The sequence below is a fragment of the Cnephaeus nilssonii genome, assembly GCF_951640355.1.
Source record: "Cnephaeus nilssonii genome assembly, chromosome: 11".
In the NCBI taxonomy this organism is placed as follows: Eukaryota; Metazoa; Chordata; class Mammalia; order Chiroptera; family Vespertilionidae; genus Cnephaeus; species Cnephaeus nilssonii.
In genome coordinates, this window is record NC_137082.1 from 36,396,326 (window position 1) to 36,421,774 (window position 25,449).

At 40.9% G+C, this 25,449-nt stretch overlaps 1 protein-coding gene across 2 annotated transcripts in view; it reads right to left on the minus strand.

Moving 5' to 3' along the window:
* The window catches only part of UQCC1 (ubiquinol-cytochrome c reductase complex assembly factor 1), a 117,596-nt gene that overhangs the window by 55,328 nt on the left and 36,819 nt on the right, over nt 1-25,449 (minus strand). For both annotated transcript variants that reach the window (XM_079784067.1, XM_079784068.1), the window contains exons 5-6: nt 25,308-25,380; nt 18,859-18,916 (exon numbers count right to left, since the gene is read on the minus strand). In XM_079784067.1, the coding sequence (XP_079640193.1) occupies nt 18,859-18,916; nt 25,308-25,380 (131 nt within the window). The remainder of the gene's footprint in view (nt 1-18,858; nt 18,917-25,307; nt 25,381-25,449) is intronic.

Consider the following 25,449-nt stretch of genomic DNA (forward strand, 5'->3'; position numbering starts at 1 on the left):
AAGAAGCTGGGCAGGAAGACAAATATGCTGGATGACCCAACCATGAACCAAAAATACTTCAACAAGCTGTTTCAACGAGCTGAATATAACAGAATGAATTTGAACAAGAATAAATCTAAGGTCCTGTATCTCGGCCTAAAAGAACAACTGTAACCCTGGCCAGTGTTTCTAAGTGGTTAGAGCACTGGCCCACACACCAAAGGGTTGCAGATATGATTCCTGGTCAAGGGCACATGTCTGGGCTGCAGGTTCAATCCCTGGCCCCAGTTGAGGCGCCTGCGGGAGGCTATCAATCAGTGTTTCTCTTTCCTTTCCTTTCTTTACTTTTCCTTTTCCTTTTTCCTTTTCCTTTCTCCTTTTCCTTTCTCCTTTTCCTTTCTCCTTTCCTTTCTCCTTTCCTTTCCTCTCCTCTCCTCTCCTCTCCTCTCCTCTCCTCTCCTCTCCTCTCCTCTCCTCTCCTCTCCTTTCCTTCCTTCTTTCCTTCCTCCCTCTCTCTCTTTCTCCCCCTCTTCCCACTCTCTAAAAATCAATGGAAAAAATATCATCAGGTGAGGATTAACAAAAACAACAGCAAACAACTGTAAAGGTACAGAATAGGCAAGTCATGCCTACCTATGTGTGAAAAAGTCTTACAGGCTTAAGTAACAGTATATGTTTTAAGGGAATCAAGAGGAAGAGGAAGTTGCTCCCCAAATTAATGCGATTTTAGATACAGTAATGGAAATATAGGATCTTCAATGCATAAAGTAAGATATCCTATTCAGCACAGATTAGATTCTAATAGGAATACTGTCCATAGTTTTGAACATTACATATATATATTTTTATTGATTTCAGAGAGGAAGGAAGAGGAAGAGTTAGAAACATCGATGATGAGAGAGAATCATTAATCAACTGCCTCCTGCATGCCCCCTACTGGGGATCGAGCCCACAACCCAGGCATGTGCCCCTGACCAGAATCAAACCTGGGACCCTTCAGTCCACAGGCCAATGCTCTATCCACTGAGCCAAACCAGCTAGGGCTGAACATTATATTTTTAAGAGACAAAAGGAAGAGATGAAAGATCAGAAGATATTTAACCTGGAAAAAACAGGAGAGTTGCCTTAAATATTGTAGAACAGTAAGTAGACTGCCTAAGAGTTAGAATCAGAACCAGTGAGAGGGCCACAGAAAGAGAAATAATTACTCAGCATTGAATATTGAAAGCAAAACTTTCTAACAGGGGAGTTTCTAAATATTCAAATGATGGAATGAATAACCTCAAAAAATAGAGAACTGCTGATTTTTAAAGGGTGAATACATATTTTGTGGGAACTCAGCCATGTGACTACCTGATCTTTAATGTCCCTTCAAACCTTGGGAATTGCTGATGCTATGGTTCTAAAGTTGCACCTCTGAACCCAGTTTGTGCCTAAGAAATAACACTGTGACAATAAAAACAGGTCACGGAAAAAGATTTGGCCACTTTATATGATATAGGGCATATTCCAAGGCAGAAACAAACTGGGGAAAGTTCAGTCCTTTTCATAAGATTTTTTCTTAAAGCTAATCAAATCACTCATGTCAGCCTCTCACCTGAAAAGAGCTGTGTGTTTTGATGCTTGAGTGTCGTCAGAGGCCAATTCATCAACAGCAATAGTGAGGTAATGGAATTCTTCATTTATTTGAAAATTCTGTAGTTTGTTAATACACCTGCCCTCTGAGGTTTAAAAGGCACGGATTTTCTCAGACCATAAACTTACTAACTATATTAACATGGGGTGAAATTTTTTTTTTGTTTCAGAGTTGTTTGTTACAGATAATAGGTAGGCTTAAATGGTTATCTGGGTAGGAAAGATCAAGCAAATTGAAGACACTTTCAAGATTGCACACGGACAATTCACTCAATGAACATAAACTGAGTTCCTACTGTGTGAGGGAATATATATGGGGATTATCAGAGGGATGGCTAAAAAAAGCCCAGCCTCCAGAGAGCAGTTAGTCTCCCAGGGGAGACAAAATCCACCATATATACAAATAGCCCTAAAAGAGAATGTTGTAAGTATCCCGAGAAAAGTACGAAGTGCAATGGAGTTTGAGAGGATTACTTTTGGCTGAGTGGGATCAGAGAAAGCTTCATGGAATATAGAACATTATACCTGGGACTTGGAAAGATGAGCTAAAGTTGGATAGGTAGAGACAAAAAATAAATAAAGAAAATTTCCAGCAGATGGAACATTATGAGCAGAGCAATGGAAGAGCTCAACACATGTAAAGGAACAATGCTTTTGTGGTAGAGCAGGTATAGGAAACAGAAAAATGTGCCAGCAAGGTCATAAAAGGCTTTGAAATGCCATGCTAAAAAAGTCTGGACTTTACTCAGTAGACAATGGAGAGCCAGGAAGAAGGAGTATAACATTAGCACCTTGGCACTGATAGCAGATGAGTCTCTGAGAAGTTAACCCTTTCTTCCCAGGCTCAACCCTGTAATCAAACATTAATATCACCAGGGCTGGAAAAATGACAAATTCATGCTTACTTGAACAGAACTATGGTATTCAGAATAGTCTGATCCAGAAATATAAGCTTACATGTGCATCTGCCTTTTAAGAGCTACACAACCAGCAAAATTTGTTATAACCTGTACCTATTTTTGCTGATACTAACAGTTTAGAAAACACAGTATGGATTCAAGCCTGCTAAATGAAAGGAGGGCAAATTCAAATTATTCCATAAACATTGTACCTGATTAGTTCAATAGATATAAAACACTTTCAAATATAATTTGAAACTTAATTGATGTAAAACACTTTCAAATATAAAGCTCTCTGGCAAATTTCATCACTCGTAACTAAAGTTATAAAATCAGAACGAAGAATCAGTCTTCTCATCAACAGGAAGTCTAATGAAGATTCCCATCAGTTCAACGGGGAAAATAAGAGTCTAACATTCCACAGGGCTGTCCATTCACCAGCACCATATTCAGCTCATTAAAAGCTCAACTAATTTTTTCCCCGAGTTTGTGAACAAATTCTCTAGGTAGTTAAGGACAGAATGTATTCCTGTTGTGAAGAACTTCTATGTTTTCTTCTTCAAGGAAAAAGCACAGCACAAGGCAGGGCCCACAAATTAAGACAGTCAGATGCCTGGAATGTCCAAACCAAGCCGCCAAAGGTCAATTCTTAGGTCACCTGACCTTATAGCTTACACATTCCGTCTAATCCTTTCTTTCTTTCTTTTTCTTTTTTAAAAATATTTTATTGATCTTTTACAGAAAGGAAGGGAGAGGGATAGAGAGTTAGAAACATCGATGAGAGAGAAGCATCGATCAGCTGCCTCCTGCACACCCCCTACTGGGGATGTGCCTGCAACCAAGGTACATGCCCTTGATTGGAATCGAACCTGGGACCCTTCAGTCCCCAGGCCGACGCTCTATCCACTGAGCCAAACCAGCTAAGGCTCCTTTCTCTCTTTATTAACTGCTTTGAATAGGTAATACTTGCACATGGTAACAGAAACTAAGTCTCCTTCCTGCCCACATCCCCCAGCCACCCTCCCTGTTCCTCTCCCTAAGGCAACCATAGTCAGTAGTTTCTTAGGAATCCTTCCACATATAACCCACCAACTTATATGAACATGTATTCTTTTTATATAAATGGTAGCCTCCTTTTTCCCCATTTCTCATAGTGATAGCAATTCTAAACACACTGTTCTTATGTTGAGAAAATACTTAATCTGCTACAAAAAGATGTAGGTGAAGAAATCTCAACTCTAACTCTGTTTCAACCACAAATACCACAGTCACCCCAGTGAAACTGTTTTTTAGATCCCAGAGATAATAGATTTCCACTAATTGACTTAGCAATTGTTAGGGTAACATCTGATCTAGGCTGAATTCAACTTATCTGGCAATTTTCCCTATTCTAAAAATGACTAAGAAATAGGAAGAAAAAAATCCTTAATAGCGAAAATAAACAAGTGCTATAATTAACAGCTAACGCAACTATGCACCAGGCACTGTGCTGTGACAGAGAAGCATTATTTCATTTAATCCTTATAACAACTCTACCAGACTGGTATTCTTCTTGTCTCCATCTTACAGATGAGGAAACTGAGTCTTAGAAAAGTAACTTGCCCAGAGTTACAAGCCTAGTAAGTATCAAAAGAGATCTAAATCCTGATCTGATCCCAGAGTCTTACTGTTTTTCTGCCTCATACCCTCCAGATTCCATTTACTCTGTTTTTCATTTAATCCTCACAAAGGCAGTGATTTAAGTTTAAAAACTAGCATCACATTAGAAATAGCATATCGGAAGGGGAAAAAAGACTGGCTAACTTGAGACAAGCATAATTACAACAACAAAAAGTAATTCCTGGCAGCCTAACAGGAAAAAAAGAAACTAAAAATTTATTTAAAACAGACCCAAAAAATAGTACAACTCAGGTTGTACTATTAATACAGGGAAGGTAAACGTACCCAGTGCAACTCAAAGAAGACAGCCTGCCAAAAATCAGTAAAAGTTATCAGGAATCATCCAGAAAATGTTAAAGTATGTTAGTAAGTGAAAAGAAAATGAGTGAAACAAATTCAAAATGGTAAACAAAAATAAAAAAAAATTTAATAATCGCTCCTGGTATCCACTGCAAAACAAAACTTGTCACAGGCTCTGACTAAACAACAATAATGTTTGATTCATTAAGTAAACTACTTTACAACAACTGAGAATACTAGGTTTAAAGAAAAGAACAGCTCTACTCCAATTCACATCATGGATACATTTCTCATAATAAATGCTTAATTAAATGTTGAGATATCAAATTATATTTTGCTACTGATTCAATTTCACAATTTCAGAGCTGTTCTGGGAGGAAGAGAAAAGGAGGAAGGGAGAACTTTCATGTTAAAATATAATAAAAATTGCCCTTAAGAAGGCTAAATAAACTTTAAAAAGGGACGATCGTCTGTTCAGTTTTGCTGTGAACCTAAAACTGCTCTAAAAATATAGTCTATTTATAAAAATATTTTTAAAAAGAGACAATCTAGATTATGACAAAAATATTTTTTAAAATATATTTTATTGATTTCAGAGAGTAAGGGAGAGGGAGAGAGAGATAGAAACATCAATGATGAGAGAATCATTGATCGGCTGCCTCCTGCATGCCCCACACTGGGGATCGAGCCCACAACCCGGGCATGTGCCCTGACCAAGAATCGAACCATGACCTCCTAGTTCATAGGTTGATGCTCAACCACCGAGCTATGCCGGCTTGGCAGGACAACAAAAATATTTTTAAATGAAAACTGATTACCTGGAAGAAGTATGTTAAAATAATAAAAGACTGAATGTTTAAAAAACAGTAAGAGCCCGGCTGGTGTGGCGTGGTGGTTGAGTATCGACCTATGAACCAGGAGGTCAACGTTCAATTCCCAGTTAGGGCACATGCCTGGGTTGTGGGCTCCATCCCTAGTATGGGGCGTGCAGGAGGCGGCTGATCAATGATTCTCTCTCATGATGGATGTTTCTATCCCTCCCTCCCTCTCTCTGAAATAAAGAAAAACATATTTAAAGAAAAAAACAAAATAGAAGGACAATCTGATAATTTAAAAAAATTATTGAATTAACTTAGTCATTCACTTATCAAGTATTTACTAAGCACCTACTCTAAGTATAGATTTAATCTGTGCATGAACTATTATTCTCTGTCTAGGAACAATTCCAATTGCCCTTCCAAGTTTGATAATGTTCTTAAACCTAAAATTTATTATTGAGGTTTTAAGCTTCACAGTACTATCCCTCCCTCTCAGTGATTCCAGTAGCTCATAAATAATACTGATCTCTTTTACATATAAGGAAAGCAAATAATCCAGCTAGCAAAGTAAAGAAAAAAAGGAGTGTTCACGCCCTAATCTAATCTCTCCCCAATATCTCTAAAAGGCAAGCATAGAGATGAGAAAAGGGAAGAAAGAATCACTGATCAGGAAAATCAAAATATAAAGGGCTAAGATGTAAATTCTGCCTTGTGGCAAATAACTTATCAAGTCCTCTAATATGAGACTTGTCACTGTAAGATGCTTTTGCATTCACTATGTCTTTCAATCTACCTAACCACCTGTCTAGTATAACTGTCTCATTTCAGAGAAGACAAAACTGATGCTCTAACAAGGTTGCACAGTGGTGAAGAGAGGAGTTGGAATGAAGTCTTAGCTTCCCTGCCCACTCCCTCCCCCAAAGCCACAGTATCTCCCAGCACAGTGTCAGCATTGGCTGTTTCCCCCACTCTGTGACAGCACAGGTCCAAGAGCCCCTTCCTGCTGGATCAAACAAGGAGGAAGACAACATTGCCTGCAGAGTTCAAAGAAACGAGACTTTCCTAGCCATGCTTTCCTCCTCTCTGCCTAAATCTGAGAGAAAAGAATTCTTGTTATTCCTGAGGCTGACCTCCTGCCATGTACTGGCAGCTCAGAGCATCCTGTCTCACTTGCTCTGCTTGGGCCTCTGACAATGCCAGTTGTGTTTTGGCCTTGTTTCTCCCTCATGGGAGTTTATAAGCTGCTCAGAGCGGATTTGATTTGAATTAAATAAAGACTAGTGGGCACTCAGGCAGGTTTGTCACTCTGGCTGTTACGAAGGAATCCCAAAGGGGACTTTCGCGTAGTTCGTTTCCTGTACTCTGCCACCACCTAAGGCCAAGAAAGCAGAGCCTACGTGGCCACACTCAAGTCTCAGCAATGTGCTAATGAATGAGTTTATTTATTTGTGAGCTGGCACACTGACTCTTTCCCGGGGCTGTGTACATGGCCATCTCCACATGGTTTCCTAAACTCCCTCTCCACGAAGCCTAATCTTTATGTGGGGAGCATAGAGGCCACAGGGACAGTCTGTGGGCAAATAGACAAGTGGGGTGAGGCACTTCCTGAAGTCATCTCACCTGACAGTGAGCCTCCTCCAAGAGCTACACCTGGCCTAAGGCCTGCCTGTCAAATCCACTATAAAGAATAAGCTTATTTATGGATAATAAAGAACATTATAAACTGATAAACAAAAAGATAGATACAGAGACAGTAAAGCATCAAACAGACTGTCAAATTACAGGGGGAAGGTTAGGGAGAGGTGGGCGAGATAAGAAATCAAATGAAGGACTTGTATGCATGCATATAAGCATAACCAATGGACGCAAAACTCTGGGGGGTGAGGGCATGTATGGGTGTGGGGTGGGGGGGGGGCAATGGTAAGATATGTACACATATAATACCTCAATTTAAAAAAAAAAGAATGAAAAAAAAAAGAATAAGCTTATGGGTAGCAGGTACCAGTGTTCATAGTTATGCAATGTTAGTAAAATGATGCTGCACAGGCCTTTGGTTTGTGCTAAAAGCTACATGTGTGAGTGTTTGAACCAAGCGACTCTGGCTGCAGGCAGGAGGGATAAAAGGTGTGCACATGGCCAGGGCTCACCATATATAGCAGGTCTGGAGCTCCTGGAATCCAGCATGAGCTTGAAAGCCCTACAGCTACATCAAAACTGCAGTGATGGTTTTAAAGAGCCCTCTTGCAAAGGCCAGGAGTGTCTGCCAGGGCAGTTCTCTGGCTGGATTGAAACTGTTTTCCACCCCCTTCCCACCCCCACACTTTACTTCTCTTTTTTCCCAAAGGTTTCTTCTCTAGGCTTATAAAAACATTTCAGTGTTTCCCCATCTTAAAATAAAAAAATAACAAAATGCCCCCCCCCATCCTGTAGTAATCATCCTCTCATCCATTTTTTTCACTTGAAACATCTTTAAAAATAGTTTAAAATTACTTCTTCTCCTCTTCATAATAACTCCTGAAGACACATGTTCTCTGGTGCTAGTCCCCAGAGGCCAATGTAACTGCTTTCCTTGACCATCCCCAGGAAGCCCCTTTCCCCCTGTGCTCCCATAAGATCTGTATGTCTGCTGAATGCACTTATCACCCTATACTATTTTCAGGTTTACTTGTTGCCTCGCCCAGGACACAGACAGTAAGTGCCAAGAAACACAATTTTATATAGTTGATGGTCGTTGCTATGCTGTTCTTATTCAGAGGAAGAAACCCTCATCGTCCCCATGACCACTAAAAGGGACACTCCAGCAGGAAGCAGCGCTGCAGAAGCAGTTCACATAGCTTTGGATTTGAGTTTGGATCTTTCATTACTGGCAGTGAGGACTGAGACAAATCCCTTAAAATTTCCCAATTTGTCTTCTCATTTGTAAAATGGAGTATTTGGACTAGATCTGTGGTGTGTAGGTTTTTTTTGTTTTGTTTCGGGGTTGTTGTTTTTTGCTAATCCTCATCCAAGGATATTTTTTCCATTGATTTTTAGATAGAGTGGGAGGGAGGGAAAAAGAGAGAGAGAAAAACATTGATGTGAGAGAGACATAGATCGGTTGCCTCCCACATGCACCCAACGGGGGCCAGATTGAACCTGCAACCCAGGAACATGCCCTTGACCAAAAATCAAACCTGCAACACTTGGGTGAGCAGGGCGACGTTCAAACCCCTGAGGAACACTGGCCAGGGCTAGATTTCTGGTTTTTAAACTGTGTTCTGAGTTTCCATCGAGCTATATAAGGGTCCCTTATCACTGGGCATGTTGTAAAGATCTGAAGTGAGCAGATCATTCCCACTTCTTTAACCTGAGTAGCAATTCTTTGATCTATTCAAACATTGTGGCTGAGCATAAAACTTCACTTAAAACACACACACACAACTCTACTGGTAAAAAGACTGAAAACCACTAGGTTTCTCTGTCTGAAATGCTTTTTCATCTACTCTTTGACTTGCTAACTTCTAGTCATCATTCAGTGATGACGTTCAGTCATCTCTTCAGTGAAGCCCTCCCTGACTGACCCACACCCCCAACTAAATTATGTACCCCTCTACTCCCACAGAGCCCTATCATTTCGTCTCAGAGCACCTATCCCAGTTGTATTTTATTAATGATTTGTTTGTTGTCTCTATTCTAAACTACCTGTGAGGGCAAGGAACAAATCTGCTGCATACAGTAGTTTCAATTACAGAATAAATGCTATAATTTTATGAATTTATGTTAAAGAATAAGCAGGTACTTAACTCAGTAATAATATTAATTAATATTAAGTATTATTACATTAATAAATAATTATTTAGTTACTTTGGTAGTTTTAATTACCAATGAGGAAAACAACTTAATACTTTGAGCTAGCGACACTTAAATTTCCTCTCCACCATGTACTAACTAATTCTTTGGCCAAGTTTTCTGACTTCTCTAAGTTTTTGATCCTTCATATATAAAACAGAAATAAAATAGTTGTAAGAATGTGTGAGATAATATATGAAAATAAATAAAAGGTAACATATATAAAGGACCCAGTACTTACTATATTTATGATATATGACTTTAAAATAATTTTTAAAAATACAAAATGCATTTTACTCCTTCTCCACTCCATCTCCATTATAGGCATATTCTAATTTTATTTGTCCCATCGCATTTTCTAAATTTAATTTTTCTAAAATTAATTTGTGCATTTATAAGGTACTAGTGTTCCATGACAAACTTTAATAGGGAGTCCCTACAAATATTTATGTTAACATTTATAACACCAACATAAATTCCAACTATATACATGCTCCACCACCCAAAGAAACTCAAGTAGGAGCAGAGGTTTGCCACTCTCGCCTGATTAACAGGCATGGATCAACAGGCATGGCCACTGCCCTAGCCGGTTTGGCTCAGCAGATAGAGTGTCGGCTGCGGACTGAAGGGTTCCAGGTTCGATTCCAGTCAAGGGCACATGACCGGGTTGCGGGCTCCATCCCCAGTAGGGGGAGTGCAGGAGGCAGCTGATCCATAATTCCATCTCATCACTGATGTTTCTCTTTCTCCCTCTTCCTTCCTCTCTGAAATCAATAAAAATATATTTAAAAAACAAACCGAAAAACAGGCATGGCCAGGACTCTTCCAGTTGCCATAGGAGCCAAGTCAGATCTGAGGCCATCAATTATTTTATAAACATTTATTGATGAAAACTAAGAGTTAAGAGATAGGACTGAGAAGACGAAATAGCTCATTTGCGTATCTTTCTTAAAAGGTAATAATTTCATCATCCACAAAGAAGATTGATACATACATGTAAAATATATATAAATGTTATGTGATGAGTGCGGTAATAGAGGTATCCAAAATACTAAAGAAACACACAAGTGGACTAACTGCTTTCAGAAGGCATGAAAGGCTTCAGAGAGGAGATAGATGATATCTGAGTTGCATGAGTGAAAAATAGAGGAGTTTGTCAGATGGAGAGGAAAAAGGCCTTTCACTAGTAGGCAGAAGAAACCTTTGTACAGAAGACTTGATATTTCTATTATATAGTCTTGCTTTTTTTTTGCAGAGGAAGGAGTGGTGATAGTGGTGCTACCTAGAATGGCACCAGATGAGACTAGTAAAGGAGTGGCATATTTGGTGGAATAGAAATGTCATGCTAAAAAAAAAAAAAAAAAAAGAAATGTCATGCTAAAAAACATACATTATCCAGAGAACAATGGAGAATATTAAGGATTTTGTGTGTGTGTGTGTGTGTGTGTGTGTGTGTGTGTGTGTGTATTGATTTGCATTGAGAAGCATTGATTAATACTAAATATTATTAGTATTTACTGACACAGGGAGAGGGAAGGTTGTAGGCCAAAGACCAGTTTTCAGGTACTATTGCTTATAACCCAGTAAATCAATTGAATGTGTGACATCTTGAATTTTTGTTTTAAATGAATTCAAATGAAATAGAAAATATCAGAGATTATCTTTTGTAAAGATAAGTTTTATAAAACTATTGTATCAGATACATGTGCGTGTTCTGAGACACAAAGTAAAATGATGCATTTGTTACTAAGGGTCTTGGTTAAAAAAAGTTTGAGTTGGCCCAGCCGGAGTGGTTCAGTGGTTGAGCTCCTATGAACCAGGAGCTCATGGTTCGATTTCTGATCAGTGATTCTCTCTCATCACTGATGTTTCTATCTCACTTTCACTCTCCTTTCCTCTCTGAAATCAATAAAAATAGATATATACTAGTGGTCCAATGTACAAATTAATGCACATTGAAAGGAAATTAATTAGAAGAAATATTTTAATATTGCTATTCACCCTTTTTCTATAAGAAAAATGTCAGAGATGAAAGAAAAGAAAATATATATGAAAATAATATAGAAATTGATTAATAAATAAACAATAACAACAAAGACATAAAAAGAACAAAAACATGATATAAAAACAACACTGATAAAAACAATGACTGATAAGTTGATTAAACTTATTCTAACAATGAGACCAGTGTCAGACGGGGAAAATCAATTCTTGGAATCAGAACAACCTCTCCTCCTCAGATCCTCTTAATATTTCAGCTTCGATTATATTAGGTCACAATCTTTTGATAATAAATCTAGTACCATTACAAAGACCCCATTTACTATTAAGATTTCTCAGTAGCATGATGATTGCACCTACTTTCAATTCTAATTTATGACACGGCATTCCCGAAGGAGTAATACTTTTAAAAAATTCGATGGGAAAATTTTCCTTTTCGGCATCATCCATTGAATCTAGTATTATTGTTGATTACACTGTTGTCTCTGAGTCTTAATGCAATATCTGTTCCCCAGCCTTTTTCACCATGTGGGAAAAGAATAGGATACGTCATTGCATCTAATGTAGGAAACAGGATACTGATTTGTTTCATTTTAGTGGCATTCGGATTATTGGGATCTGGTTTACAATGAATGAGCAAGTCCCTTTCAAAAGGAGGTCCTCCACCTTTGTTTCTGAATATCTGTCTTCGGTTACATGGGGATAATTATATCTACCCGATCACTGTTACGATCATATTTAATCGCCATTGTTACTTCCGTACGACACCGCCTTTTATATAGATAGACTAGAGGCCCGGTGCATGAAATTCGTGCAGGGGGGGTGGGTGTCCCCTCAGCCTGGCCTGCAACGACACCACCATCCCTCCCTCAGTGGGCCGGGGTGCACGGGACGCTGGGGCTCGTTGCCGGGGCAATGCCGCCAGCATCCAGTGCCCCAGCCGCTATTGGCACTGCCATCTTTATGACGGAGTGATGGTTAATTTGCATATTACCCTTTTATTAGATAGGATTTTTAAAAAGTTTGAATTGGTGAGGAGAACCAAGATGGCGGCATAGGTAAACACCTGTACTTGCTGCCTCTCACAACCACATCAAAACTACAACTAAAAGACAAAACAGCTACCATCCAGAACCACAGGAAAACTGGCTGAGTGGAAGTTCTACAACTAGGAGGAAAGGAAAAAGCACACTGAGACTGGGAGGAGGTGTGGAGGTGTGGAGGTACTGAGGTACGCGCAAAATGGGCTGGCAACTTGGTGCACTGTTGTTGTTTTCAATCGGGAGGGAGATACAAGCTCCCAATTGCTCTGAATTCCAGTTCCAGGCAAGACTCTGGGGACCCAGACTCATACGGGGAGAAACTGGACTGTCTCGCACCAGGCTGGAACAAAAGGGCAGCTTTCTCTCAGAAGTGCTTGCAGCAATCATTGTGTGGGAGCACGGGACGCAGAGATGTGGAGACACGGAGACGGCTGACTGGCAGCCATTGCTGTTTGCTCCGCCCTGGTGATTCCCTGAGACCCCGCCCCACCCAATTTACAACCCCACCCAAGCTGTGCGCAGCGGCTTTTACATATGAATGGCCTGTCCTTTCACAGCCTAACCTAACAAACTGTAGCTGGATCAGAGAGCTCAAAAGCTTCCAAAAGAAGGCCCAAGGCTCTTGGCGGTAGTAGCCTGCCTTGCTTCACAGCTGGGCCACATCTGGGCACTTCCAAACCCCAAACAAAGAGGAGGAATCTGCAGATCTCTCTGTAGCTCCTGCTGGGTGGCTTCAGACAGTGGCTGACTTTGCATCTCCTTGGAGATGCAAGAGCCAGTGTACCCAGTGGTCAGAGTGGGACCATACCAGATTACAACTCTTCACATCCATAAGCGACACACTCAAGGGGCAGACTCAGTGAGCACCAAAGCCCCACTGAAGCAAGTCCTGCCTCATAAGGGTGTCTCCTGCACAACAGATCTTCCATTGTAGACACAGCTGGTCCTCACAGCCAACTGGTCTGGAGGTCAATTCCTCCCAGTGATACCAACAGCAATCAAGGCTTAACTACAACAAGACTGTGCACGCAGCCCACAAAGGGGTGCACCAAGAGTGTCCACCTCAGGTGACTGGGGAGGCTGAGCCACTGGGCCCTATAGGACACCTACTACACAGGGCCACTCTATCAACACAGGGAAGCAGCCAAAATGTGGAGACAAAGAAACAGGTCACAAATGACAGAAATGGAGGGAAGCAAAGTACTGGATATAGAGTTCAAAACCACAGTTATAAGGTTACTCAAGAATCTACTAGAAACCTCCGAGGAACTTAGTGAGACCTTCAAGGATCTTAGTGAGAATGCCAAAAAAAAAAAAAAGGAAAAGGACCAGTCAGAAATTAAGCATACACTGACTGAAATAAAGAATAATATACAGAAATTCAACAGTAGACTAGAGGATTCCAAGAATCAAGTCAAAGATTTGAAAAACGAAGAAAACACCCACCAGGAAGAGCAAAAAGAAAAAAGAATCCAAAAATATTAAGGTAGTATAAGGAGCCTCTGGGACAACTTCAAGCGTACCAACATCCGAATTATGGGGGTGCCAGAAGAAGAGAGAGAGCAAGATATTGAAAACCTATTTGAAGAAATAATGACAGAAAACTTCCCCTACCTGGTGAAAGAAATAGACCTACAAGTCCAGGAAGCGCACAGAACCCCAAACAAAAGGAATCCAAAGAGGACCACACCAAGACACATCATAATTAAAATGCCAAGAGCAAAAGACAAAGCAAGAATCTTAAAAGCAGCAAGAGAAAAACAGTTAGTTACCTACAAGGGAGTACCCATACAACTGTCAGCTCATTTCTCAACAGAAACTATGCAGGCCAGAAGGGAGTGGCAAGAAATATTCAAAGTGATGAATAGCAAGAACCTACAACCAAGATTACTCTACCCAGCAAAGCTATCATTTAGAATTGAAGGTCAGATAAAGAGCTTCACAGACAAGAAAAAGCTAAAGGAGTTCATCACCACCAAACCAGTATTATATGAAACTAGAGGCTGGGTGCACGAAATTCGTGCACGGGGGTGGGGTGTGGGGAGGGGTGTTCCTCAGCCCGGCCTGCACCCTCTCCAATCTGGGACCCCTCGAAGGAGGTCTGACTGCCGGTTTACAGGGATCAGGCCTAAACCAGCAGTCGGACATCCCTCTTGCAATCCGGGACTGCAGGCTCCTAACCGCTCACCTGCCTGCCTGCCTGCCTGATTGCTCCTAACCACTCTGCTTACTGGCCTGCTGGCCCCCAACTGCCCCCCGCCACCAGCCTGCTCATCCCCAAATGCCCCCCCACCCCACCAGCCTGATCACCCCCAACTACCCCCCGTACCAGCGTGCTCGCCCCCAACTGCCCCCCTGCCGGCCTGCTCACCCCCAACTGTCCCCCCTGATGGCCTGCTCACACCAAACTGCCACCCACCTGCTGTCCTGATCACCTCCAACTGACCCCCACTGACGGCCTGCTCACCCCCAACTGGCCCCCCTGCTGGTCTGCTTACCCCCAATGGCTCTGCCCCCCACCAGCCTGATCACCCACAACTGCCCTCCCCTCTTGGCCTCTAACCGCCTCTATCTCAGCCCCGCCACCATGGCTTTGTCCATAAGAATGTCCGGAAGGTCTCCTGGAAGGTCTCCCAGTCTAATTAGCATATTACACTTTTATTAGTATAGATGCTGAAGGGTATTCTTTAAGAAGAGGAAGAAGAAGAAAAAGGTAAAGATAAAAATTATGAACAACAAAGTGACAACAAATACATATCTATCAACAAGTGAATCTAAAAATCAAGTGAATAAAAAAATCTGATGAACAGAATAAACTGGTGAATATAATAGAATCAGGGACATAGAAAGGGAGTGGACTGACAATTCTCAGGGGGAAGGGGATGTGGGGTGCGGGAAGAGATTGGACAAAAATCTTACACCTATGGATGAAGACAGTGGTGGGGGGTAAGGGCATGGGGTGGGGTGGGAACTGGGTTGAGGGGAGCTATGGGGGGGAAAAAGAAGAACATCTGTAATAATTTGAACAATAAAGATTTATTTTTTAAAAAAAGTTTGAATTTGTGACTGGTGACTAACCAGATGATGGGAGTGAGGGAAAAGTCAAGGAGGACTCCCAGGTTTCTGGTGTGGGCACCTGAATGGATCATAATGCCACTGACCAAGACAAGGAACAGAGGAGGAGGCCTGTTTTTATCAAGTCCTTGTGGGGATACTGGATAGCCCAGATAGCAACCTCTCTCAGCACTTTTTCAGCAGCTATAGTCAATACTAATCCTGTTCAGCAAAGACAAAGGACACATCATCATTGCAGTTGCAAGTTCACATAAATACACAACTGATAAAGGCCCTCTTGAGGAGTCCCAATCCTAAATCCCAATACATAGAAAAACTTGGGAACCAGAGAAAGAAGACAGGATAAGGGAAAGATCAACACCTTCTCCAGGGAACTAACAGGATGTGAGAAATCCTGCCCCTGTTCTAAGAGCCAGCAGGAAGCCACCACAGTTGGGAACCCAAGCAAGCTTTCTGGAAAGCCCACTGCCAGGGTATTCTGTTTATTAGGCGATTTGTTGTTTGTTTGTTTTTGTTTTTGTTTTTTTTGGGGGGAGGGATTCTTGCTACTTTAATGACTGCTTTCTAAGCTTCACCACCTCTCCCACACACTACCACCTACAGGAGGCATTTCAATCCCTATATATCTCTAGCAAGTCCACTGAGCTTGTAACATTGGATTTGGCTATCTTTGGTTATCCTCCTTGGAGCTTCAGGCTAATAGAAAAGGGATAGAAGAACACAGCTTCTCCACAGACTTGGGGTGAATCCATTAATCCTCCTAATAAATTTTGCCATTTCAGCCATTTGAAGTGTATAATTTAGTGGCATTAATTACATCAACAATATTACCCAACCATCACCACTGCTTTTAAAACTTATCATCACACCAAACAATGCCTTACCATTAAAGAGTAACTCCTAATTCCTTTCTCCTCTCAGCCCCTGATAACCTCTAATCTACTTTCTGTCTCTATGAATTAGTTTATTCTAGGTATTTCACAGAAGTGGAATGATACAATATTTGTCTTTTTGTGTCTGGCTTATTTCACTTTCCATGTTCTTCTCTATGATCTGTGTTTTGCTTTTGAGATCCCCTCAACCTAAAATGCCACCTCTTGCCCTAACTGGTTTGGCTCAGTGGATAGAGCATCGGCCTGCGGACTGAAGGGTCCCAGGTTCGATTCCGGTCAAGGGCATGTACCTTGGTTGCGGGCACATCCCCGGTGGGGAGTGTGTAGGAGGCAGCTGATCGATGTTTCTCTCTCATCGATGCTTCTAACTCTCTATCACTCTCCCTTCCTCTCTGTAAAAAATCAATAAAATATATTTTTTAAAAAAATAAAAATAAATAAAATGCCACCTCTTATCTGACAGAAATTCTCCTCACCCTTCATGGTGCATCTCAAATGTCACTTCTACCACAGAGCCACTCTTCTTTTTTTCTTTTTAAATCCTCACCCGAGGATATTTTTCCATTGATTTTTAGAGAAAGACAGAGAAATATCGATGTGAGAGAAACACATCGATTGGTTGCCTCCTACATGTGCCCTGACCAGGGCCCAGGCCATGGAGGAGCCTACAATGGAGGTACATGCCCTTAACCAGAATAAAACCCAGGACCCTTTGGTCTGCAGCCCAATGCTCTATCCACTAAGCCAAACCAGCTAGATGCCAGAGCCACTCTTTATCCAACAGCCCCCACCTCCTCGCCACCACCAAATCTGGATTTAGTCACACCTCCTTGTGCTTGCATAGTGCCTGCTGTTACCTTGGGCACATCACTTGTTTCACTGTCATCCATTACAGGCAATTGTACTTGACATCTGTTTTCCACTAGACTAAGTTTCCTGAAAGGTGCACACCATGTCATATCCTTCTCTCCAATACCCCACAATCCTTATCACACAGTAGGTCCTCAATCAGAGTTTGCTGGTTCAAACTGAAAAGCTACTGATTCATTCCACCAAAGCCTGCAGATCATGAGAGCTAAGGGAGGCAGGGTGGAGGGGAAATCAAGGGTAGATTTGAAGCAGACAGCCTCCCTCCTCCCACTTAACTGGTGGTGGTACTCCCCACTGCTCTAAGAAATTAAACCAACCTCGCAAGGAAGACTCAGCAGACATGTTTGGAAATGGTGGTCAACTTAAAAGAACTGCAAGTAGTTTCAAGGTTCTCCCAGCTGCTATTAGTCAGGTATTGACCTTGGGATGTGGTCACAGGGATTATATATTTTATTTTGCCATCCACTCCCTCTAACACTCTGATACCTCTAACTATATGGGCAATAAAGAGTCTTTCATACAGCCTCTGAATATTATCTTTGAGCTCCTCTGGGAACAGCCTAGCCTCTCAATCCTCCCACTTTTCCAGTGAGTAATTCCACAGTGCCACCTCTGCAGTCCCTCTTGAAAAAGTAGTTTTTCTCTCATTATATCCAGCTTCCCTCCCTGAAGCTTTTCCTAACCTTCACCATTCAGACAGAAGGTAATTTGCCTTCTCAGCTGCCTGATTTAAAAGACATGGTATATTTCAAAGAAACAGGTAGAACTAGTAAAGGTTTTGATAGTTGTGGCTTCCTCTGTGATCCCATAAGCACTACATACTCAGATTTATTATAGAACTTAGCCATTAATTTACAACTGACCACTGTACATGTCTTACCTCCCTCACTAGACTGTGAGCTTCTTAGAACTATTGCTAGTTTCCAACAAACTTCCCAGGACAGTGTGCATGCAATAAACTACCAGCTTAAAAAAATAATAACATAAAATGAACTGCTACCTTAGGTCCCTTAGCCAATCTCAGTGACTGAGCTCAGAAGAAGAAATATTTCAGAGGTGATCAAAACCAAAAAGTCTTTATATAGTAGTCAGTTCTGTGATGCAAAGCTCAGCTGAAGGGAGTCTCAAACAAGGGTCCTTTTGACAGGGCAACCATTCCCCACGTTCCTCAGATACTCACTATGGTCAAGGTAGTAAACTTAGTTCTCCAGAATTTACTTTCCCAAGACCTGGCAGTTCAATAAATACATTCCCCAGCCCCCACTTCAATGTCTCTCCTATATCCTCCTGACCTTTAATACTGTGTAACATTAGATGAAAAATTAATTTTTTTTGGCTACTTATTTTGCAGCTGAAGAAAAAATATACTGTTTAAGGTGTTAAATATTTTTACATGCAACAAACCTGGCATGAATCTAACCTGTATGCACATTTTAGAGGTACAGGCGTAAATGTCAGTGCTATAATTTGTTATAGGTTTCTGATGACCAGCAATGAAAATGACCACGGATTCTCACAATTCAAACCACTTTTACGTAAATGTGAACTTTCCTAAAACAGCCAAGGGAAAGAACTTTCCATCTAAGCTCATAGAGTCTCTTAGAGATACTGATAGAATTGTTCACTGGGTTAGATGTTCTTTGAGAAAATCCTACAAATATTAGCTTCTTTCTGGAACTATGCTTTGACCTTTAATAAAAATGTTCTTCAAGACACCAATTATTAAAATGAAAGAACAGTTTTTAATGTCTGAACAATTGCCATTTCATATAATCAGCCCTGGTGGAAGCTATAAGTTACAAATCAGCAGCATTTGAAGAAAATATACTTGGCAACTTCACTTAAATTGCTCACTTACCAGACATGAAGAAGAGTTATAAGAAACCATGAATTGAATGTATCGGGCATCTGACACCCTAGAAAATAACAATAAAGTATAAATATGTATGGTTCCAGCAGAGAAATATTGACTATATTTTAAATACTGGTAGGAATTTGTTCAACTAAAATATATGGCAGTTATAGTACTTTCTGATTATACTATCAGAGTAGGCCAGGGGAACCACAGGGCAAGACCACAAGTTGAAAGAGCATTGAATGTAGTGAGACAACCAGCCTTCTAGTCCCTGTTATCACCTTGCAGTTCAGTCTTGGGCAAATCAATTCTCTTCTCAGAGCCTCAGTTTTCTCACTTTGTATAAGTGGCCTAAATGATTTTGATGGTTCCTTCCAACTTCCATGTAATTCTGCTATTTTCCCTTCCTGTTCTCAAATTCTTCTGGAAAACTAGGCAGACAACACCTTGTCTATTCCACTTAAGCATAGGCTTTTTTCACTTGAGCCCCACTGAGAAGTCTTAAGTTCTTCTAGTCTCCTTTCCTTAAGGGTGACCCAGTATGATTCACCTAAAATAAATAATCAGGAGAAAGAAATGGGATCTAGGAAGCTGTAGCTGAATAAGAAATCAGACCATTTCTAACAAAACTCTGTTCATCACCTCCAGGAATGATAAAACTTGGTAGGACTTCTCCTTGGTTTAAGATACCAAAAATCAGGTCAGTGCTCAGGCATCCAAGCCTCTCAATTTTCAGATCTCTAAGAAATGCCTCTGACTGGATGAGGGGGTCCCTCATTGAATGTACTCTCCTTATTACATGATGGGGAGGAAAGCTGAAGCAAGAGGATAAAGAAAAAAAGAGAATCAGAGGATAGAGTCTGTCCTATGGAGCAATGACTCAAGAAATAAGTGGAATCTTCTGCCTTTCATGAAACAATGAAGTACACAATGTACTAGATAACCAATAGGAGTTATTAGAAGAGAAAACACAGAACAGGACCTCTGTGAGGTATACTAACACACCAATAATAATAAAAAGCTATAATTCATTGTGGGCTTACTGTGTGCCAGACATTAATAATAGGTATTTTACATTCATTGGCTCAATGAGTCCTCCCAACAATCCTATGAAGTAGATATTGATATTATCCCCATTTGATAGGTGAGAAAACAGACTCTTAGAGAGATCAGGACAATTGCCCAACGTCACAGCTATGAAATAAATGAGACATGTGGGATCAAATTCAGATCTGCTTGATGTCAGATACTGTGGTCTTAATTGTCAACTGTCTCTCTAATACTAATATCAGAAACTAACATTCACTAAGGGCTGATACTACATGCCAGGTCCACTTCTGGTCACATCAATATATTATCTCACTTAATCCTCATTTTATCCCTGAAGGGAGGCATTATAATCCTCATTCTAGAGATGAGGAAATGGGCTCAAAAAGGCTAAGTAACTTGCGGGCAGCCACAATATTAATGAGCTAGTGGCTGGGTTGGGGTTTAAGTCCAGGTCTGTCACAAAGTGACACCAAAATATTCTGGTGAGCTTATTGGGAGGTGCCCAGCAGCTGTCAAGTGGACTTCCTCCTGGAGCTCAGCAGGAGGGAGGTGAAGGCTGGCCTGGCTGGCCATACAGCTATTAAGACACAAGCCATCTGAGAGTGGGCCAACCACCCTCCACCTAGAACAAGAATAGCCATGAGAAACTCTCAAGCCCGGATCTGAAGTTGGGTCTTTTTTGGATGCTAGAACAAAACATTAAAAAGAAAAATTTTCTTGGAAGTCTGTCTTTCAATCTGGAAAATGAAATTTGGCTGCTTCTAAAGGACAATCTGTTCAATTGCTACCTCTAGATCAAAGCTTCTCAGCAGCCTCCAGGAGCCTTTCCAATTTTCTCAGAGAGGGAATCAGTTCTTGGGTTGGAAAGCACAGACAGACAGGCCAGCAGCTGGACGTGGGTCACAATTTTCCTTTCTGGGGGTCGGCTCAGGGCTGAGGATGGGAAAAGAGCTAGTATATGATTGACTCCCTGTATCCATTGGGGTCAAAACAGAAACCCACAGTGTAAAGCCCTAAAAAACAAGACCACTGAATATTTGACTGTGAATAACACAAAAACACAGCAGATTCTTTAGCTCAATGAAATGAGTTTAAAAACTTCAAAGTTAAAACCTGCTGTGGAGTCTTTTGCCATAATCACACTTGCTCCAATAAACACTCAGTGCATTATTTCTGAGACTAGTACTTTCTTCCCCGACACCAAACTGGAAAAAAATAAATAATTAATATAGTTGTTTTTTAATGCAGGCTCTGGGGTCAAACTGCTTGATTTAAAACCTTAACTACCTCTCATTCGCTATGTGACTCTGAGTCAAGTTACTTACTAGTAGCCTCTCAGTGCCTCAGTTTTCTTCTCTATAAAAATGGGGAGAACAGAGAACCTACCTAATAGGATTTTTGTGAGGATTAAATAAGGCCTGTAAAATGTTTAGCAAAATGAGTATATTTAATAGATACTCAGTACATATTCAGTATTGTTGGTTTTCAGTGAGTCATTTAAACATTAGAAGTTAAATTATCTTTGGAAAAACTCACTAATTTAAGACTGTGTCAAAAAAATGATGAACTTCAATCATTGACTCATTCATTAAAGAGTCTCTTCTGAAAGTATTATCTCTTAAGGCCTAACAACAAAACAGTCTGCAGACAGCAGGATGGAATTAAACACAAACTTTACTGATTGGCCACCTCTGATCCAAAGTGCTTTTCATAACAGAACTGATCTCTAAAAGACCAGTTAGCAAAGCACTGCCTGCTCACAGAAGGTATGATCATTTATGCACAACCGTGGGCTGCTAAGGTATCTCACCAGTCAGAAACCCCAATATCTAGCTCTCTGGATCAAGATCTTTGAACACTGTGGCTCTGAGATGACAGAGTCTACTTTGGCATTTTATGGGGGCCTGTCCAAGAGGCTGATATGCATATTGTTTACTTCAAGTACACTGTGGGTAAATAATTCATTCTTATACAATCTTCCTGAAATAGCACTGGCCTCACTTTTGTTGGAGTGAGGATGACACTGATAAGCTACCTGAGGCTCTCTATCCTTTTAAAAAATTACTAAACTCTCAGAACTTTAAAAAGTCAAGCCCTAAAATACCAAAAACCCAAGGGACCAATGGCCACTTGAAAGGTGTAATACACACACACACACACACACACACACACACACACACACACACTCTTCTTTGACCCCAAACCTGTCTGGCCTACTCTTTAGAGCCTAACATGCAAAAAAAGTCAGTCTCATTATTTTATAGATATCCTTTATCTGCCTACAAATGGTATTTTCAGATTGGCTTTTTTACTATTATTACTCACTAGCCACAGTTTTTAATTTCTTCGGTTTGATTTTAAAATGTAATCTACCTAAAAATGACAAAGATGGACCACAATGGAGCATAATACAAATGAATACTCTATGGTTCTAAAAAGCAATTCTCAAATTGAGTCTTAGAAAATCTGGAGTCAGAATGGTGTCATTGAAAAATATACTGCCTCCCTAGTTAACTACTTCAATGGACAAAGTTAGGACAAAGCCCATTGAGATATACACACTTTAATATATATAAACAACAATTTACTATACTAACAGAACATCTCATAAGCAGTTCTTATATAAGTATAATAGAATATCAAAAGATTAGATAAATTACAATTTCTAATTTGCAGTTACATTCGATCACAAATAATGCGTATAGTGGGAAAACTCCTGCATTTTATTTTATTACTAGAGGCCCGGTGCACAAAATTGGTGCGCGGGTATGGTCCCTAGGCCTGTCCTGCGATCAGGGCCATCTTCCTCAGCTGCCCGCAGCTGGCCCCCTCTGCCACCCACCCGGTTCCCCGTTCGCCATTGGGTGATCGTTGCCTGACGGCCGGGGGAAGGGACCGAAAGGTCGGCTGTTCCTGCCCGCTCGCTGACCCCGCCCCTGCTGCGGGTGGCCATCAGGCAATTGGAGCTTGCCAGCTGGGAAAGGGACCAAGAGGTGGTCAGTGCGCCTCATAGTGACTGGTCCATTGGTCGTTCTGCCGTTGGGGTCAATTTGCATATTACCCTTTTATTATATAGGATTACTAGAGGCCTGGTGCATGGATTCGTGCACAGGGGGAGGGGTCCCTCAGCCTGGCCTGTGCCCTCTAGCAATCTGGGACCCCTGGAGGGGGTGTTGGGGTCTAAACTGGCAGTCAGACATCCCCCGAGGGATGTAGCAGGTGCCAAATGGCAGGCGGCCAGGGAGGAGCCCAAGCCAGGGCCAGGGATGCACCACTCGCGCTCATCCCAGCCCGCTGCACCTGCTACCGCCACTTGGTAGCACTGCCACGGAGTTGGGAGAGGCTCCCAATGCCACGGCAGCTGCGCTCACCAGCCGTGAGCCCAGCTTCTGGCTGAGCAGCACTCCCCCTATGGGAGCACACTGACCACCAGGGAGCAGCTCCTGGTGGCGCATCACAGCAACTGGTCGACTGGTTATTCCAGTCATAATGGTCGCTTAGGCTTTTATATAGAAAGATTTTTTTTAATACCAGGTTTTTAAAAATATTTTAAAAATTGATTTCAGAGAGGAAGGGAGAGGGAAAGAGATAGAAACATCAATGATGAGAGAGAATCACCAATTGAATGCCTCCTGCACGCCCCCCACTGGGGACCAAGCCCACAACTCAGGCATGTGCCCCTAATCGGAATCAAACCCGGGACCCTTCAGTCCACAGGCTGATGCTCTATCCACTGAGCCAAACCATCCAGGGCCTGGATTTTAAACCAGATGACATAGGGTCAAGGCTTGACTATGCAACTTTGAGCAAATTACTTAGCCTCTTTAAGTTTCAACTGTTTCTGAAAACAAAACAAAAATGAACTTAAATATGTCTCATTATTCAATACTCTAATATTAACTCAAGAATTTTCAATAATGAGGACTGGCTAAGACAAAGATAACTAGCAAACATCATTTCAAAATAATTATAATAAATGTGAGTTATTTATTGAATCAAATATTAAATAGGTATCTTAGAATGAGGTTTTAAAATCTGATGAAAAATACGTAAGCACATGGATTCAGGAAGCTACTTAAGAAAAATCCAGTTACTAATATTATTAGTTTCTTCATCAGATAAAGAATTTTTTCCTTTCAGACTAATTTTTCCCAAAATGAGAAACTATTAAAGATTAAAAGAAGCAGGAAAGTTTACTTTCTTTACTATGAATAAATAAGAAATAGCCCTGGCCAGTATGGCTCATTTGGTTGGGTGTCATCCTGTGCACTAAGACAGCAGTCACCAACCTTTCGGACCTCACGGACCACCAATTGGCAACTGCTGCTCCAAAGGTTTCCTTAAACCAGCGGTCGACAACCTTTCGGAACTCATGGACCACCAGTTGGCAACTGCTACACTAGGAGGTTGCCAGTTCAATTTCCAGTCAAGGGTACATGTCCCAGTTACAGACTCCAACCCCAGTAGGGGTTTAGGGGTGTGTAGGAAGCAGCTAACTGATGTTTCTTTCTTTCTTTTTCTCTCTCTCTCTCCCCCCTCCTCCATTCCCCTCTCTCTAAAAATCAGTAAACTATTCTTTTAAAAACTAATAAATGGAAGGTGGATACTAAATCAGGATGACAACTTATTATGATATTTTTAAATTTATAATATAAATAGTAAAAATAAACAAAACTTGCATTTGGTTTAAAAACACACACACACACACACAAAACAGCCCTAGCTGGTTTGGCTCAATGAATAGAGCTTCGGCCTGTGGATTGGAGGGTCCCAGGTTCAATTCCGGTCAAGGGCACATGTCCGGGTTGTGGGCTCGATCCCCAGTAGGGAGCGTGCAGGAGGCAGCCAATCAATGACTCTCTCATCATTGATGTTTCTATCTCTCTCTTACTCTCCCTTCTTCTCTGAAATCAATAAAAATAAAAAATAAATAATAATTAATTAATTAAATACAGCTAAAAAAAACCATACGATACCTGACTATTTAGTCAGGGGAACTGACTTCTTTCCCCTTGGATTGTCAAAAAAATGACACATGGTGTGAATGAATCAAAATTATACCCATCTTTTTTGTCAGATCAGCAAAAAATGTCTTTTGGTCTGCTGCAGAACTTTAGTAATTAGTTTATGTGTATCATGAGATGAAAAAGGTTAAAAATTGCTGTATTACTCAAATTTTTAGATTTTTTCCCCCCACACAGTTAAAATGTTTTATTTATAGGGTTCTTCTGGTCTTTGTTTATTCTATTAAAAGGAAAAAAATAGCAGCTTTTATTACACATGTTGTGAAGAAAAAATGATTTCATTAGTGACTTAAAAAAATCAATCCTATTAAGACACAATCATAAAAATAAAAAGTAGATTCGTTTTCCTTTTTAGAACTATCAAAAACAGTAACTTACTTAGAAAGAATTCCTCGAAGTCAGTTTTCTTCACACAGCTAGTATACATTCGTAGGGCTGCAATCTTAATCTTCTAGACAAAGAAAACAAAACCAAACTCAAGACATGACCAAGTGGATGTTCTATTGCTCTTAGGCATAGG